Raw genomic sequence first — 18,352 nt, 5'->3', positions numbered from 1 at the left:
CCCCCCCCCATTTCGCCGGATCCGACCGAAATAATGCTCGGAGCATGGCTCGATCGAGACTGCCCTCACCTTCAGCTTAGAGCTACAAGCTACGGCATCTGGAAAAGCAAGATATCGGGCGAGGCGAACGACGCTGCGAGTTCTTCATCGACTGCTTGCCGCAGGTGTGGGGAATGTGGTTGATCTGGGTTTCGCTGTTTCTCGTCTTGAACAATCCTTGGATTGACCTGTCCCACAACCAAGATACCGATAAGCGCAACAGCTCACCAATACTGCGATGGCCAGGCCCGAGGCTGGCGCGACTGGTTCCTGCTTCAGCGCACCTACACCAACGGCGTTAGACGGGAGCCAGTGCGAATGCTTTGTTCCTAGCCCTCCACCCCGGCCGCAACTCGATCGAACTCTATTGCTTCCCTCATCTCAGCCAAGTCCGAGGCTCCCGCCTTCAAAGATTTAAAGTTGTATGTGGCAGATTTGGCAGAATCTCGTCTTCGTGGTTGCGGACGCCGACAAATCCGATGCTATCTCATGTTCGCTCTCCCGAATGAGTTTGACGTATTTGCCGCGTCTCGTTAGGCAATAGAAAGGACTTGCTCGATAGCCGACTTGTAAATCCGGGCGAAGGGGCTATTCCCGTACGAGCGAGAATTCTCGCCCCTCAGGTATCTGTTCGCTCGCTCTGGGTCGAGTTGACTTGGCGCTTGAATTCGTCCCACTTGTGGGCGAAGCAGCACTATCTCGTGCGGGCGCAAAGCCCACGTAGCCCACGCCACACGCGTACTGATAACTTGAGGACTCGCACTTATCCTCAGAATCCCACGCCAGATCGCTAGGAGCTGTCGGAGCACGCAAGGTTGGTTGCACTCAACCCCACAACCTCCCGGATATGAGTGGGTTGGTGGTTGGAGAGAGACCCAGGAACCTGATGCAGATATCAGCGGGCGGCGGATTAAATGATCATCCTGACGATGTCTCTGAGAAGTGTGCCAGTTCCTGGAAGAAGGGTCTCGGCGAGGTCGAAGCAAGCTGCGTGATTGGCTGTGTGCATAAGGAGATGGCTTATCTGAAGGGTGCCGCTACGTTGAAACCAAGCTAATAGGAGTCATGGGGTTCTTGTCTCTCTGCTATTGCCAGAGACATCAATTTCGTGATCGCAATGGCTGTTGCTATTTGGATCAGCGCTTTAATCAGATAGCCGCGGCAGCCTTGTCGAAAGAGCGGCCGGCACTCGAAGGACGATCACGGCGACAATCGCAAAGATGGCGGGATGGATCGTCTTGTTCGTCGGCCTTGATTGGCTTTCGGCGTTGAAGGTTGTGGTGAACGGCCCAAAGCTTCACCTCTCCCACTGGTTTGTTAGGTAACTGTAGATCCAGTCGCTCCGCAATGGAAGCCTCGTGAGTTTCCCAAGGTGGTTGCTTCGACAGCCGCAGGCGCTCCTACGTCAAGACGTCAGTCCCCCCAAAGTGACGAAGGCGACGAACTCTTCTGATCCATAGGGGATCCAGCTCCAGGGTTAGGTCCTGCAACAATCCGTGATGCAGAAGCTGCATGAAGGGCCGCAGAATGCATGTTTGGGCGAAGGCGTCAGTACGGGTGGTCAGGTGGGCAACCTGGACGGCCTACTATGCCATCGGTCGACTCGGGAGGTAGGTATGGTGTTAGTGTGGGGAGGCATGTTGTGACGCTGATTTGTTCAACGTTGTGAGCCTGTTTCTCCTCCCCCGCCTCAAAACGTATGCGGGTGGTGGCCGAACCGGTTTAGCCGCTCTTGGCCCGCAGCAAATTCCAACTGCATGGATGGACGACCACTGAGGGCCTCAACGGAGATATCAACGGCGAATAGCGGCTGCAGACGATAGGAGCTTTTGGAGAGACAGTTGATGTGACGAACTTTCTCCTTATGTCACCGTTCTTGAGTCTCCACGGGTCCGTCGTCACGGATAGTGTCATAGTGCACCCAGCAGAATCGTGACACTGTAGCCTCCAGACGTGTGAAATCTGCGAGACTACTCCTGCCGTACCGTTGGCCTAGGGTGGAGACATCGGGTTGTTGAAGCACAAGATCTCCGATACCCTTGACGGACTGGCTCCATAGTTATTGCTTGAGGAAGAGGAGTGCATCATGGGGGCGTACTCGGACTTTTGCGAGAGATTGGAATCGCTCCCAAGCTGCACTAGTTTTAGTTCCTAGGTCCGCATGAGCTAGGAAGACAGCATGTTTCGCAGTGTCTGTAACGTAGACGAATGGGCCAGGAAAACAGACGATGATGACAGTGGGCAGACCAGCCGATCGAGGGTGACATAGCTTCGGGGTGTTGTGATGCCACAGTATCAATTCGTATTTGAAGGGAGTTTGAGCGAGACTCCATGAGCGGACTTGCAGTGGTCCGTCGCGAGTTAACGTTTAGCTGTCATGCCAGGTTGACCTTGGTTTAGGCGGTCATGAGGATTGTGTCGAAACTCTCGAAACCAGGACACAGCCTTCTTGACGAAGACAGCCGACAACGGGAATCTCGCAATGCTTCCAGGACACGACGAAATCTCAATTGCGTGCTGGGATGGACGGATAGCGATGGTCAACCCCAGGTTTTTGCTCTGACGCCACCCCACGACAGGATGGTGTTGATATTGGCGTTGGATCTGCACACTTTGGCTGGCAGCCAATGATGAGCCCGACGGCTTTTACCTGGTCTCTGACTCTCCCCTACCCTCCTGCAGCAGGGCCGATCAGTTGCCGTTGTCGTTACGTGGTTGTGGTGGGCTAGAAGAGGGGAGTCGTCTTGAGACAGAAGCGGCGACACGAAAAGAGGCCGCTGCAGAAGCAGAGACACACGAAAACGTCAAGGTGCTTGGTTGGTTGGTTGCACCAGCATCCATCAGTTGTCTGAATTTTGAAGGGACCAGTCGCGCCAGAAAGAGTGCCAGTGTTGAGTTTGCCTTCTCCACTGGCTACCGCCATCGTAGTATTCAATGGCAGTCTGTCTTGGCCCGGCGTGTGTGGTGTTGCCGTCGCCGTTGGCCTCTCTTCACTGCCGCTCTGCCGCTCAAGGAAAATTCTCCAGTCTTTACAGAATCACAGAGTAAAGTGGGCCATGGAGAAGGGGACGGCCGCTGTCGCTATTTTTGCGGATACCAACCCCCCACGCGGCTCCATGCCTCATATCATTCGACAAAGGACTGATTTGATTTCTCATGATCTTGGGCTGACACCCGTTGTGTCCATGTGTTTTTGGAGAACACCATAATACCAGCGACAACGAGAATTGCGAGGAAGCTGATGGTGACGGACACGGGGGATGTAGGGATTCGAAGAATGTTGGGAACCAATGGGGAGATTGAGGTTGAAGAGTTTTTTCTTTCTTTCTTCGTTCATCTCCTTGCTTCGAGTCCGGGCTCACCCAGGCGAGGAGGGAACATGCGCGATCTAGACTGGTCCAGCCAGCCCCCGAGGCGTACTGCTTGTGTACAGTGGCGTTGAACGGGATCGAGCTCTGGGGTGCTCAGCTGTCAGGCCGGGTTTGAAAGTAGTGGTTCAGTCGCAAACGCACTTCTGATTAATCACTCAATTCAACATACCTATCCTTCTCTTGGGTCGTCCGAGGGTGGCCAGAATCCCATGCAGGGCACAGAGTACGAATACTAGCGATGCTGGTGCTCGTGGTGGTGTGCTGTTTTGCTGCTGCTGCTACCAATGTCTCTGGTGGCAGCAAGCAACACAGGAGGAAGAGAGACGACAGTGCAGCTTTGGATCTGACCAAACACCTGACTGCTCCTTGAGAAAGGCCGGGGTCGAGCTATGCTAGCATCAATTGGGAGGGCGTGGGTGTCGATCATGGGTTTGAATTCGGGCAAGGAAAAGACGGAGAAAGTGGACCAGTTTCCTTGGGAGTTGGGAGTCGCGACAGCACCAGGGGCGTGAGGGAATGACCGGAGACGAGAGCTTGGGCCAATGGCACCCGCATCCACTAGACCGAAACAATGCTAGCGCAGACAGGACTCTTGGTATCCACCCAGCTCGTTCTCACTGGCTCAGAACGAGCAGCTTCGGTTCAGCGTCTGCAGCAGCCATCTGTACTCATGCCTGAGGTAGTCGTCGATTGCACAATCCACTGCATCACTGTCATAAGCGGGCAGACCCGTGCCTGGCGATGCCGCAATACAAGCGAAAGAGGTACAGATATTGGCTGCCTTCTTCCTGCTGCCCACGCCATTTGCATCCACTCTGAGCTGCTGCCCACTCAGCTGGAGAACGCAGTATCCGTAGGCACCTTGGACTGCGTTGGGTGCTGCCTTATGCAGCTCTCGGATGTCCACACGCCCCCTGGCGTCATCGTCGACAGTTGGCTCTCTCTGGCTGGCCTGCCTTGGAACCGTCGCATCCTCAGGAAGTTAGCAGATAACGCAAGAGCAGCAGCAGAGCGGACAAGACCAAGTATCTTTGCAGCCCAGTTTCACCTAGCAAGTACGAAGTGGTACTCCGTCCCACTGTTGCCCCCGCTTTCTCTGCACTTTCCATTTCTTCACAACTCTTTGCTGATGAATTATGTTTCTGCACCCCCTCTCTCCATCCAGCCACCCACACACCTCGCTCATGCCCTCAAACTCTGAGCAGTGAGCACAATTGTCGCCTTTGACGCAGAAAATTTTCAGAGGAAATCATCACACGCCCAAGTCTGCTGGATGGTCCCCTGCTCCTTCTTCCCCTGCCCTCCCGAAGATGGGTACGTACACTTTCTCCTTCCCTCGTCCCCTGCCCTAACAAATCTCTCTCTCTATGACTCTGTAACTCTGTGACTCTCTCTCGCTCCCTTCCCCCCCAATTTGCCAATCTCGTCCATCTCGCTCTCCCCTCCTCTCTCTACCACCCACCACCCCCTCTTTCCCTCACTCCTCACTCCCGCTTGACCTTGCTCTCCCACCCTCCCCTCCCACACCCCTCTCTCTCTCTCCCAGACACCCCCTTCTCTCCTACAGTGGGCGCTATCTGCTGCAGGGCATGAGAACTGGAAGTGGGGTCCTGGCTCAGCCCATCAGATTGCCAATGCCATCCTTGCTGTCTCTCTGCCCTCCATCTCCATCTTGCCATCTCCACCCCGGACCTGCACACTAGCGGCCACTTCCTGCCCTTGTGCTTGTGTGTGCATGTTTGTGTGGTGGGTAGGCGTCTTGTCGCTCTCTTCATCCACTTCCGTATCTTTGCACCCACCCACCACAGCATAGGTACTTTCTATGCACCATAGGCCTTGCCTTGGGCGTGCTCCTCCACCGGTGGGCAGGCTGTGCTTCGAGGATAGATACATATGAGCCGACCTCTTTCCACACCTCGATCCACCTCTCGTTCTCTCATCATTCGACTTCACTCATCTTCTCCTCCGGCATTTGTTCGTGGCTCACTCTCTTGCTTGTGGCTTCCAGTTCTGTTCATATATCGACTGCAATCCCGTCCAACTCTTTAAACACCTGCCACCACCCACACTCATCATCACAACTTGCCTACGCACAAACACCAACTACCACCTTCAGTCCACCACTTGAACACTAGTCGACTCGACTCGGTTCTGCTCAACACACAACGCCAAACTCAAACAACTACACACCACAAATCCAGACGCAATGGCCGCCTTCGACCTCTGGACTCACGAGTTCTGCCTCGGCTGCGACAAGCAGACCGATGGTACTGCCTACTGCTCCGAATCCTGCCGCCTCGCCGACTTCGAGAAGACATCTACACCCAGCTCAGTTGCCAGCTCGCCCGGCTTGAACACCCCTTCCTACCATTGGACTTCTTCAAGGCAACAGTCCAACAACTTTTACCTCTCGCCCGCCTACGACTTCACCAACGCTCAACCCTACGGCAGCACCCCCTCCAGACAATCCTACCTCTCGTCTTCGAGGGCACCCATCACCACTCGCCGCATCCTGACCACTTCGAGCTCCAACTCCAGCCTGTGCTCGATGCAGAGCACAACATCATCCAACACCGATGGCAGCCAGCTTTCAGAGAAGGCCAAGAGGGAGCTCCAAGCCTACGCCGTGTCTTTTGATCAAGCGAGACTCCAGCGTCGACGATCCGCCTAAATCGAACACGACCTCTTCATCTACACACTGTTCAATATACCCTTAGCCACAGCACAAGTGGCATCGTTTCCTTTTTCCAGCACAGCACGCAACTCAGTTTACTCGATACACCATCGGCACACCGACTCTTTTCTCTTTTCTTTGGGTTCGACTTTGTTGTAACAAAACGGGCATTACATCGGAGTACTGCATTATAAAAAAAAGTTTGGGTCAACTACGGGGAGTACTTGGCTTGGCAGGACATCTGCATCAATCACATCAGGGCGCAACAATGGGGAACACTGGGATTGTACCACGACATTGGGGGCTTGTAACCAAGGGTTGTTTACAAGTATGGCACTGAGAGATTGAGTATCTCGCCTTTGGCTTCATTACACCTCGCCACGGAATGGACGAGAGGTAGCCTGTCACGAGAGCGGAAGGGCTCATATCACGACAAAGATTGGGCAAAGACCCTGGCATTGGACGAAGCCTCGAGGCAAAATGACCTCTGATGGCAGCTTGGACTGGTATAAACATCAGGCATTATCAAAGTGACGGATCAACTGGGTAGCGGAGATTCCAGAGGAATGGACTAGCACCGCCAGATTGAGATGGACCAAAAATTATAAGACCAGTTCAAAGCTTGACAAGAATTTTTCCACTTGCTACTACCTACATGTGTGACTCTGATGACTGCAATCAACGATGACTCTAACTCTGTCCATGCCAGCACAATCCGCATCCACTGCTGGAGCCTTCGCGACGGAGCTGTGGGTCTGCGGGAAAAGTCGTCATAGTGCCGGAAAGTTCAGAATTCCCCCATTACGCTTTGAGAGCCCCTGGCCCAGGTGCAATGGAGTTTGGTCCGAAGGGAGCAAAAGTTGGTGAAATTTTTGGCCAGGATCCCACGCCAAGATTATTTTTGTTCGCTCGGAAGTTGCCAAACATACCACAGACTGGGAAGGGACGGTGAACGGGGGTCGGACACGGCGCACAATTCGGGAACACAACTAAGGTAACAATTAATGGAGAACATTGGCACGTTGGGTAGGGGAGTTGGTTAGTTGGTTGGTGGGCGTCTGATTGACGAATGCATTTTCTTTTTTTCTTCCCTTTTTTTTTTTTTTTTCCTGTCATGTCATTGCAGACTTTTGACAACGGCTCAATTGCCCACGTTGACAACGTGCAGCTCAGGGCCCTCCAACAGGCCCAAGGATAGGCAGACAGGCAAGCCGCAAAAAGGACAGAAATTGGAGAAGCAGGATACGGATTGCCGTACACGTGTTTCCCATGGCTTATCATTTTCTTGAGTCTTGACAGTGGAAGAGGCGAATGGCGAATCAGCGAGAAAGTGAGAGATGATGGAACTGGCAAATGCATGGTACGATTGGAAAAGGCAGTGCCATCAATGTCGGGCACAACGCATTGCACTTTCCCATGCCGCCTGTTTTAATGGGGATTTCCAAAGTCTTACGGGATACCTTGCTTTCCCGTCTACACAGTAACTACACAAGGTAGGGTAAGGTACCTTGTATTTCTTTTCTTGTCCATCCATCGCCTTGTTCTTTTCTTCCTCCCCCGTGCCTCCTTCCTGCCTCATGGAGTAAGTATGTAAGTACCTTTGTACAGCTGCATTGAGGCAAGGGAGGGAAGGTATCTTCCAGGTTGAGGTCAAACAGGCACTAAACATCAAGCCAGCGTCGCCATCTTAGTCATCGAGCCACTGCGTACAACGGGAGAGGATGAAACCTGGCTACCTACCTACCCTATGTGTCTATGTACCTATGTATCCGTACGTGCCTAAGGTACCTTACCTTATGCCCATGGACGGCTTCAACAACACACATCCAAAATATTGCTCGCACCTGCGCAAGCACGCAAAACATAATAATGCATGGCTGCTGTCCCACGGTGGAGGTCATCTCGATGGCGCACAGTTCGCAATCTCGCACCAAGATTGAGCAAGCGAGAAAGATGAGATGCTTTCAGCAAGTCACAGTCGCCACGACGTCTTTTTCGTCTCTCGTCTCTCGCTCTCCGACCGGAGTGGCCCATGTCTCCGAGCACCGCAGTCGCAAACCCGCAGCCCAGGGCACCTCTCACCAGCAGCTATGCCCGATGTCAAATTCCAAAAAGGGCGAATACGCACTTGCCCCCCCCCCCCCTGACAGGACGATTCCCCGCCAAACACACGCACACGCCTGCTCATCCATACACCACGGCGGCATCCATCGTCAATTCAGAAAATTTTGTCCATTGCGGACAACAGGGGACCCGTAAATAACGACAATGCCGCCCACATGACCGCCATGACGTGAGCCGCGCGAGAAAACATGCCATCCGTCTGCCCCGTCGTCCTCTGACGCAGCTCGAACCGAAATGGATTATGGAGGCGGCTTTCGAAGCCGAACCCTCTTTTCTCACTCAGATCCTCGATCCACAAGAAAAGGGAGGGGACTCAGGAGGAGACGTATCTGACAGGAAGACCCCCGCCAAGTTGCGAGAGCCTCTTTTTCATGTGTGATGGAATCTCGGTTGTAGCCGCAACCTGACCACGTCCAATAGGCGACTACCACCCACCCCTCCGCGCGTATTACGGTACAGGGCGCTTCGGATACGGACAGGAGAGTGAGAACAGCTACGAAGCTATCTTTTAGCCCAGGGGGCGGCGAGCAAGAAGTGAAAGAAATGGCATTGTGGCACTGGGCAGCCTTTCAAATTGGCTGTTTGCTACCGCCGCTCAGACCAACGATGTGCACTTCATCAACAACTGCTCCTCATCTCGGAGCTGGCTTGCTTATTGCCATGGCCCTCTCGGTCTCCATCAATGCCGCCCCCGATATTCGGAGCCCTCGAGGAAATCTTTTTTCCAGAACCGAGGGGCCTGTCTGGCTTGAGGACTGGACTCAGTGGGCTGGACTGGACTGCATCTGGGCCCTGAACCTGGGCCGAATCCGTGGGGTGTCGAGGGCGGCCCGAACGCTAACCACGACACTCACTCCGTGACTCCTCAATCCGTTCAGTCGTGCATTTCCAGTCTTTCACTCAACAGTCGACACCCACCAGCAGCAGTTGAGGCAGCCGCTATTGGCAAGCGCCGATGGGAGAGAAAGGGCAAGGATGGGGATGGGACGTGGGAGTGCGGCCCAGCCCAATCCAAATTGCGACCAGCTCTAACATCCTCGAGCAAGGGTGTGGCGGCCCAGTGGAAGCGATAGTGCTATTATGGAACCTTCCAGCACCAGAGGCGCTCTACTAAGGACAGCCTACAGGTGGGAGTCTGGAGACAGGGCGGCTTGCTCAGGCGTCTCGCCAGCTGTAAGTGGCCAGGACAGGGCTTCAATTCGACATGGGAATTTCCAACAGACGAGGCGTCCGCCTCTCGGTGATCGCCTGAAGGTGTGCTTCATCACTCAGAAAGGCCTGCGTCCTGCTTGCTGTAGAGTGCAGAGCAAGGAGCACCTTTGTTCAAGTCGATTCTGCACCACGCCTCAGCTTCAGCCTCCGGACATTATCCAGGCAATCCGACCTGTCACTGCCTTAACCGATGCCTGCCAGCCGTTTCTGTCTCTTTGCAGACTGTGTGTGTGTGTGTGTGTGTGTGTGTGTGTGTGACAGACAAGCTCCGTCAGCGCCGAGCCACTTACAGTTGCCTCAGTTCGCCTTCAGTTCGCCTCTGCCTACTCACATTAGGTGGCCTTGACGAATTGGAATAGCCAAATAACCCGATAGGAAGATAATGCCTCACGAACATGATCCCCAAGAAGCAGGCTTGAGGGCCGCAAGTGTGCCTTTGCCTTTCATCTGCAGCTTACGCCTTTCCTTGCGTCTCTGAAGCAGCAGCAATAATTTGCACCACAGCCAACTGGACGACGACTTCCACTTTAGACATGGTGCATTGTGACGGTGTTGGCAGCATTTGATACGACCAGTCTGTTATGCCTCCATCTCCCCCTCTCCGGGTTTGTTGGGGGAGTGGCTACAGAGACTCATTCCTTCAACGATCTTACAACTCGTCAAACCAGCCGTTCTGCGTTTTGACGCCCCCTTTCCCTGGCGGCCTGGCCCTCGCTTTGCGGTACTTTAGGCTTGGGACAGAGATGAAAATTTTCACAGCATGGATCAGCCTCTGAATCTTCTTTTCTCTCCGTCTCCCTTCGGAATGGGCAACGCAACGGATCGATCGATCCATGGTGTCTGGTCTCTGTGCGCCTGGCCATGGCCTAGGTACTCCGTACCCAGGTTCTTGCTCGTTATGCCCGCTCTGCGCCCTAGTTGCCTTTACTACCCGTTCTGTTTTACATTGAACGGTGAGTCGTTCCGGAGACATGTATCAAGAGACAATAACAACAAACAGAACAAAACAAAGTTTGACTTCGTTGTACGCTCAGCGGTCTTCGTCTATACTCCCCGTGATAACTGGGTGTCCATATCCGAGGCGGGTTTCGTCGGCTCGCTTCATTTGTGCTGCAATGCTTTAGTACCTCTGAGCGCCAAAGGTATTCAAGAGCAGCCCGGGAGTCTCCAGTCGAACCACCATGGCACCTCAAAGCGGGTGTTGTGCCGTTGCACCGCCTGCATTTCAAGCCACCGCATCGCTTTCTGTTTTACACCTCAGACACATCCTCTTCTGCACAGCGAGTACACGCACTCGAACAAGTATCACGGTGATCGACCTTCGCCAGTCGGGCGGTCTCTATTGAACAAACCCGTTTTACCCGCTGTAGTATGAGCACTAGACATATTCTGCCGTCCAACCACTCAACCAGGTGCTGCGGTAACAGTACTCTCTTGCAACGAGGCAGGGGCCGTCTCACCCGCATATCTCACAAGTGGTCGGTCATGTTATGTAATTTCTGATTGAATGAGAGCATGGAGGCTATTGTCTCGCACGAGACGAAAGACTCCGGTCTTTCTCATCGGTGCCTGTGCCTGTGCCTTTCGAATTCGGATAGATGCAGGCCCGGAAGCTGAACTGTCTCTTGTCTGCTCGGCGGTCACGCCCCATCGTCAAGAGCCTTGAGCCGGCTCACGTAATACGACTTTCCCCCTTGAACCACGACAAGCCGACAATGACGTCAAGCTTTTTCTCTCCTCTCACCTTGCGGACACCGGTTTCATCTTTCAGTCTGGACTGATCCGAAGGAGCACGGCATCCCAGGTCCCTGGGAACAATACTTCGCAGGCCCGTGACACACGGCACGGTCAGACGCTTCATGGCCAAGCATCATCAGCGGAAACGCTGACAGGAAGAGCAGCGAACCGATCCGTTGTACAGAGTGTCATTGTTCTTGCTGTCTGGGCCACGGCTGCTGGGTTGAGGAGCCTGAGACAAACTTGTGCCGTGCCTCGTCCCGTGCCCGGCATCGTTGCAAGGAACATCTCTGAAGGATACCCGCACCTTTCCCGCACCTTACGTGAACGCAGGGCACATTTGGCGAGAACCCGTCCAAAGGCAATTGAGTCGAAAGTTTCCGGGACGGGAGGGACAAGGGGTTGAGGCGAACCAGAGCTTTCCTGGGCAGCCACGGCAAACGAGGTTCAAACAACGGGACCGTCCCTCCCTTCTCTACGGAGTTTTCCTGTCCAAGCAGCGTGGCAGCTTTCGACGAAGCTTCAATGCCGTGCCGCGTCAAGGTACCTGGTAGACATGGAAAGAAGAGCCAACTGCCGGGAGATGCGTCAGCATCCTCTTTGCCAGTCACAGATTGACACGACCACAAGTCATCGAATCTTGGGGCGGGCTCCCGTTTCATCCTCCTCGGTTGACTTTTAACCAACATCAGGCCGAATCACAAAGCTTGCAAGACCGGTCCAGACTTTTTGCAATTATCCGGGGTGAGTTGCAGCCAAAAAACCTTGTTTAACTGCTGAGCGATCTAGGCCACGGCACTAATTTATTGCACTTTGCTGGTCTCATTACCAATCGGGGAGATGCCCTCGCCGCATTGCAATTGCCTCATGTTGTTGCCGTTCATGTCAGCAATTGCAAATGGGCAGCCAGATTTGCCAAATCGACACGGGCCGCCTCAAAGCTTTTTGTTGGGCATTCGTAAGGAGAGGCATTTTTTTCTTCCTCATTTTTCAACATTGACCTCCTCACGTCGCCTAGGCTGGCCCCGTTTCATCCGCAATCGGCTGCCTCTTGTCCCTCATTTACCGTCGTTGTCATCGGAGGGGGGAGTGTCGTCCTGACCTGATCAGACAATGGTTCGATCTTGGAGCGACGAAATGCTGGGCTTTCCCGTTTCCGATGGAACGTTCACAGTGTTCCCTTTCCCCCGGCTGGGCTTGTTCAAACACACAAATCTCACTTTGTGAAAGAGAGATAGATCGTATCCGCCCGCCGCCGTTCCGCGGCCCGCTTACTGGGAAGCAAGTAGCGGGGGAAATTTCCCGCCTCTGGCCCTCAGATCATCGATTCGGCTTGTCATTGCCCCTTGTACGAACGGATACTCCATATGATCTGATGATTTTTTCCTCGTCTATGGACGGTCTTGGAAGCTGGAGTCGGAGCCAGCCTACGTTCAGTGAGTGGGCTGCCTGTGTGGGAACCGGGCGCAATCGAAGGGATGAGGAAGTTTTTCTCTCCTTTCACCAATCTTTTGCCCCCTTTCTTTTTCCGTTTTTCTGATGCCCGTCATTCATGCTGGCGACGTGTCATAGTGGCATGTGCATATTTTCCGTCCCTTTCCCCACGTCGTTGAAGCCTCTTGGATCAGAAACTTAGCCCCTCTCGGCCTGACCTGACGGGACCGTGGGAGCTTGTGCTTGACCGGTGAGGATGTGGATCACGTCCCTTTTTTTTTGTGAAAATTTCTGAAAGCGATTTGAAGGGCTCATCAGGCAGATTGCAGCTGGAGCGAGACAATTCCTCCAGTAGGCTTGCGCATCACTTATCCCCATTGCGGGCTTTCGCTGGGCTCACGGGCCGCGCTCAACCAAAGGGGCGTCTGTCTATGCAAAAGCCTCTGCCGTTCCCCCCGAGAAAGAGGAGTGGGATGAGAGCGAGAGTGAGAGTGAGACTTTACTGGAGAGAGAGGCTTTCGTGGATGGCCTGATGCCGTTGTTGCGGGCCGGTTCATGTGCAGTCAACCAGGAAGCACCACACCGGGACAAGAATCTACAGCTAGACCACCTGGCGAGTCTCCAAGGCGTGCCGACGATTGGTGAGCCTTACGAGACGGGGCATTCCAGAGGGGGGTGTAACCTGGAGCTAGGGCACAGGGCTCGCCGTTGTTGTGCCTGTAAGTCGTAGCTCAGCTCAGCTTTGGTTGAAGAGATTTTTCTCGCGTGTTAGGTTTTGGAAGTGCGAGACAAGACACGAACCCGGCCGATGAGAACTCGTAGGCTGAAACATGCTCTTTTTCTTTGGTCTATTGGTGAGCGATCAGGCCAGAGAGTGTAAGTGTATCGGCGACGGAGGTGCAAGTTCCCTCCCGTTGTGAAGTCTCTTCGTGAGAACCTGATTTCATAATCCCAATTCTCCCTTCTGTTACGGACTACGGATACAAGTCTGCATCTTTGCAAGTGAGAGAGATGTATGGGCGTGTGTTTTGTCTATCCTAGGTTTGTGCGTTGTCGCACACGCCCAGAGCTCTGCGAATTGGATAGCGTTGGCCAGCACCGGGGCGCGGGATGTGCCGGTGGGGGTGGCAGCACAAGGCAGGGCATGGCAGAGCAGAGGTATCTTTTGTATCCTTGCGTGCAATACTTGCCTACAAAGTACTTTTGCTTTCTCACCAGGCCTCTCAGCCTGAGAGAGGCTGTGGAGCCCACGGGGAAGATCTCCCGGACATGGGTCGTTTTTATTATTGGAAGTTTTGGGCGGGGTGCCCCTTGCTGGGTTTGCTGGCGCCCTACCTTACGCAGTTACCTAAAGTTGAGCCTCAGGGCAGGGCAGGGCAACCTGACTACCTACGGACAGGTACACCATACCGGACATTATGCGTGCCTGGGAACATGCTGCGTAAGGTATGGTTAGAAGTCTCTTGCCTGCGAGGTGAATGTTGAGAGAGAGAGAGAGAGAGATAGAGAGAGAGACTCGTGCTCGCTTCAGTTTTGGATGATTGAAAAATTTTCCCCAAGGGTTCGGCTACCACGATGGAAAATGTTACCTGCGCCTTGCTCTGGATCAAAGCGAAAACTCTGTCCTGGTTCTTTTTGTGCGACGCCCGGTGCTGAGAACGGGGTGTCGGTGCAACGGTGAAAAATATCTGGATTGTGGGAAATGGGTGAACCAAGGGGTGGGCAACATGCCATCTTACGCCAGGCGAAGTTACGAGATACCCATGGGTACCGCTGAGTGAGACGTTTTCCTCATGGTTCTCATCTTCTGTACACAGGGCGCGCAAGTTACAAAAAAAAAAAAAGGGGGGGGGGGGGGAGAAAACTTTTCTCGTCAATTGTGTGCAAGGTACAAAATATGGTATTCGTAAGACGTTCCAATTCATGTTCACAGCAAAATGCACGGAAAGGAACAAAAGTCTTGGACGCCGGTTTGTGTTACTTGGGGACGTACGACTACCTACACGCTGGCCGCTCTTGTTTCCCAGTTCGTCGGTAACCCGTACAAGGCTGACTTGACTCTGACGGAGAGACATACGTTCACGAACCTGCGGCAACAGGGCGCTCCGGCAGGGCGGGACGTTTGCTGGGTAATGATCATGATGATGGCATGACTTGACTTGACTTGGAAAACTCTGTGAAACTGTCGAACTAGGCGGTGGCTTGCTCGAGCTTTACGCGTGCCATAAGCAGCTGGCAGCCTCATTGGAATGCAGACTCATACGGGCGGGCACAGGAAGTGGGTGTATGGACCGTCTAGCTGGATCAAGACATAAGAAACCAAGAGCCTTTTTGCGTGGCGTGCGTGGGGGGGGGGGGGGGGGACAGCTACGAATACCTCGTAGTGGGAAGAGAAAAGAAATGGAAAGACAACCAACACCCCCCCAAACCCTGGCTTAGAGACATTCTTCGATCAGGGGGTGTTGATGACAGAGTGGGAGAAAGATGGAGGATGGCATTTTGCAGCTAGGAAGCGAAAAAAGCAAGCAAGATGTGCGCGAAATGCCATGCACGCACCCAAGGCTTGCAAGGCTAAGAATATGCAAAAGCCAGACGACGCCATACCACGTTAGGAAGGAGTCCATCTGTGATCCAGATTCTTGTGACCGTGAACAGCACAGCTCAGCTCTTTTGCAATTCACAATGCGAGACTGCAAATACAGGGTCAAGTAAATTAAATGTCCGAACATTGCTCGCTACCATTCCGGGATGGCCTTCGTACCCTTGACCATTGATACCTGATTCGAGGCATGGAAAAGCGGTGGTGGGAAATACGTATTTCGTAGGCAGGTACTCCATAGAAAGAATTGGAAACCCAAGAAAGAAAGAAATGGAAAGCTAAGGGAGGGGCGGATAGGCGGGATTAGAGACAGGGTTCTCGGAGCTGTCAACGCGGGATGCCGCGGCGCTGGGCCCAATTGGATGGGATCATGGAGCTCGGAGACAACCTACCTTACGGATACCTTACTGCGGAGTTTTTTTGGTGCTTGCAAATTTTCTTGCCATGTGAAGCTGTGACTCTTTTCTTTCCAATTTTTGGCGGGTTTCATCCACTTTTTTTCCCCTTTCCATCGTCTCGGCTTCTCATCCGTATGACTATGACTCTTCAATATTGGGGAGATGCTCGTGATCCTCAAGATTTCTCTCACTATTAACTTTTTCTCGCTTAGCTTCATGAAGGAGGTTACGAAAAGGCAAGGAGGTACGGAGATACCTCACCGGACTTTGGGACCCGGTTCCAACTTTGTTCAAAGTTTCCATGTCTTGTTTTCGGGGACTATTTTCGGTTTCCGGCTAGCATTCCCCGTTGATATTTCAGGTACTACCGAGCCTGGAGGTAAGCTGGCAAGAACCAAGGTACTTTGTATCATTTGGTAGATTCCATTCTTCTCCTGCCTTGGCAGCTCGGTGACGTCCTGGTTTGAAGTTGACTCATCGTCGCCTTTGTCTCAAGGGCCTATGGGTCGCCGATTACCTAACCACTCACCTGCCTACTACGTATGCTTGCTATTGCTATGCAACTCTGTTTTTGCTCGTCATTCTCCCGTCAAAGTCAAGGATAGGCCGTCCATCTTTCGACTGAGGCTGTGTAACCTTCTTGCTTTTTTTCTTTTTGTGTAGTGGATTTACGGATACAAGGCAAGGGGGGAAAAGATACCAGGTCTTACTTAGCTTTGCCGGTCTCGCCTAAAAAACCGCCCGCAGAAGTCGTTTATGCTCTAAAGCAACACACAAAAACAACAGCAATAAGCAATCTACAGCGTTATGCAAAGAGGAGTTTGTTTAACTCGATCAAAGCGAAACATGGCGCAACATGAACCCCCCACTGTATTCCAACATTCCCAGTAGAGACAAAAAGGAATAAAACAAAGTTTCGCAATGGAAAAGCAGAAACCTACCAAAACCCCCCACACATGCAACTAGTGGGGATTCTTTCTTGTGTGAGTAACTGTGTGTAACTGTGAGAGTGCGTGCATGTTGTATCACTGTCAAGTCACCAAAGTTTTGTTTTTGTTTTTTCTTGTCTAAACCGACAGTCAGGCAGATCGTATTGACGCAGCGCATGTCGCTGTAGAGTCTCCATCGCCGAGACCCAGATGTTTCACCGACCCGGCCCTCACCATTGATACTATCGAGTCGGCTCTCAGCGGGCACGCCAGCAAAGTTCCTGCATTGCGTGCGACGATGGGTCAATGTTGCGATACCACGCACCATGGTGGGGACTTTGTTTGCAATATCTTTCACACGCTTGCGGTGACAAGTTGTGCCCTATGTTCCGGTCTGGACCTTAAGTGCCAAAGCGCATCGAAACAATACTGGGTACGGAAGAGGTAGCGTATTGCGGAGTACATGTTTCTCTTGTCATCGTTTCCACCAAAAGACTGGTCCCCTTGGATGCACTAAATGGCGTTTACCTATTCACTATTCCTCCGTAGTGCGCATCCTCAGACCCTGTGATGCGTACCTGGATAGGGGTGGGAGCAGAGGTGGTTCCCTACATTCAGGTATGACGGTGGGAACGTAGTGCAACTGTTAGGTACACTTGGGTACGAAAGGACCCTCTTGTTCCAGTCATGCCATGATCATCCACAGCATCTTGTCGCTTCTCAGGAGTCACTGGCCGGGCTCCCTACCTGAAGCTTACGAACCAGACGGAGCTGAGGTGGGTGCCGAGTTCCAGTTGTTCCCGTATGTATGTACAGTCACGATGCTGTGCGACGCTCTCTATACGCATCTCGTGCTGCGTCACCGGTTCCTGGATTCGCTCTGCGGATCCCCCGTCACAGGATCTGAGGAGAATACCTTCTTCTGTGGAAACTCGAGAGTCCAGACCTTTCCCGTGAAAAAAAGGACGCACTATCGCAGCGACGAGGACAACCAACGCGTGCCACGGTAGCATCGAACATCCCCACCGGGACGCCTTGAAACGACGGAGGCAGACTTACCTAAGCCAGACCCGGCGGTCGATGAAGAGTCTGGATGCTTCAGCCTTCACTGAGCTGGAGCACAAACTGGGGAGAGGTAGTGGCCTCAGGTTTCCAAGGCCATTGGCAAGCATACGCAGTGAGTACATACGCCAGAAACAAGCTTGGCATTGCGGATATGCTCATGCTTGTGGAGTTGTTTGCTCTGTGAGTCGTGACGCCCAGCGGACGGCCCTTTCTCCCCAAACAATCTCCCTCAGGAACTTTAGGAAACCCGTGAATCTTCCGGGTTCTCCATAATTCCACTCTTCTTGCCTGACTGGACGGGGACCTGAACCGGACCAGACGGACCTCACGGCCTCGCTGCCGAGCGAGAGAGCTGCGAGAAGCCAAAGCCTATCCACAAGGTAACTCCGCACCTCGAGTGGAGACCTGGACGATGCGTTGTCTTGAGGTTCTGCTTGGATCGCCGTCACAGGCCGGGGAGAGCCGGCCAGCACCGGGCTCCACAATGCCAGAGGAAGCCCCCAACCTCTCTCTCTCTTTTCCTTCCCGGACGCCGCCAGCCCGCTCCGGACTCCGTGGAGTGAACGTAGGGCATGGGGTGTGAGGCCACAGCCCCAAGGCGTCAAGGCCCCATCTTCTTGCACAAAATTGAGCAAGGACAACCTCAGCTCACGTGGCTTTGATATAAAGACGCCCTTTTGTGCAAGTTGTGCACGAACCCTCATACGTACCTTATGGGTCAGAGATTCACAGCTTCTTTAGTGCTCCCGTCATGGAGGATTCATCCTGGG

At 53.3% G+C, this 18,352-nt stretch overlaps 6 protein-coding genes across 6 annotated transcripts; 3 read left to right on the top strand and 3 right to left on the bottom strand.

Annotated features, from left to right (window-relative positions):
- Positions 1-3,981: 3,981 nt before the first annotated feature.
- CTAM01_07998 (uncharacterized protein) lies at positions 3,982-4,611 on the top strand (the record flags this gene model as incomplete). The annotated part of the gene is made up of 1 exon (XM_060524019.1): positions 3,982-4,611. One exon carries the CDS (start codon positions 3,982-3,984, stop codon positions 4,609-4,611), a length of 630 nt encoding a protein of 209 aa, XP_060381474.1.
- A 1,005-nt stretch (positions 4,612-5,616) lies between these two features.
- Positions 5,617-6,081, top strand: CTAM01_07997 (uncharacterized protein; the record flags this gene model as incomplete). Its single annotated transcript, XM_060524018.1, has 1 exon — positions 5,617-6,081. One exon carries the CDS (start codon positions 5,617-5,619, stop codon positions 6,079-6,081), a length of 465 nt encoding a protein of 154 aa, XP_060381473.1.
- An 804-nt stretch (positions 6,082-6,885) lies between these two features.
- On the bottom strand, positions 6,886-7,443 carry CTAM01_07996 (uncharacterized protein; the record flags this gene model as incomplete). The annotated part of the gene is made up of 1 exon (XM_060524017.1): positions 6,886-7,443. One exon carries the CDS (start codon positions 7,441-7,443, stop codon positions 6,886-6,888), a length of 558 nt encoding a protein of 185 aa, XP_060381472.1.
- Positions 7,444-13,022: 5,579 nt separating this feature from the next.
- CTAM01_07995 (uncharacterized protein) lies at positions 13,023-13,124 on the top strand (the record flags this gene model as incomplete). Its single annotated transcript, XM_060524016.1, has 1 exon — positions 13,023-13,124. One exon carries the CDS (start codon positions 13,023-13,025, stop codon positions 13,122-13,124), a length of 102 nt encoding a protein of 33 aa, XP_060381471.1.
- An 852-nt stretch (positions 13,125-13,976) lies between these two features.
- On the bottom strand, positions 13,977-14,666 carry CTAM01_07994 (uncharacterized protein; the record flags this gene model as incomplete). Its single annotated transcript, XM_060524015.1, has 1 exon — positions 13,977-14,666. The coding sequence occupies one exon, from the start codon at positions 14,664-14,666 to the stop codon at positions 13,977-13,979; it is 690 nt and encodes a 229-aa protein (XP_060381470.1).
- Positions 14,667-16,619: 1,953 nt separating this feature from the next.
- On the bottom strand, positions 16,620-17,365 carry CTAM01_07993 (uncharacterized protein; the record flags this gene model as incomplete). Its single annotated transcript, XM_060524014.1, has 4 exons — positions 16,620-16,655; positions 16,687-16,899; positions 17,096-17,125; positions 17,276-17,365. 4 exons carry the CDS (start codon positions 17,363-17,365, stop codon positions 16,620-16,622), a joined length of 369 nt encoding a protein of 122 aa, XP_060381469.1.
- Positions 17,366-18,352: the final 987 nt, after the last annotated feature.

This window comes from Colletotrichum tamarilloi (assembly GCF_030869305.1).
Source record: "Colletotrichum tamarilloi strain Tom-12 chromosome Unknown Scaffold_26.1, whole genome shotgun sequence".
Lineage (NCBI taxonomy): Eukaryota > Fungi > Ascomycota > Sordariomycetes > Glomerellales > Glomerellaceae > Colletotrichum > Colletotrichum tamarilloi.
This window is presented reverse-complemented; position numbering and strand designations above follow the sequence as displayed.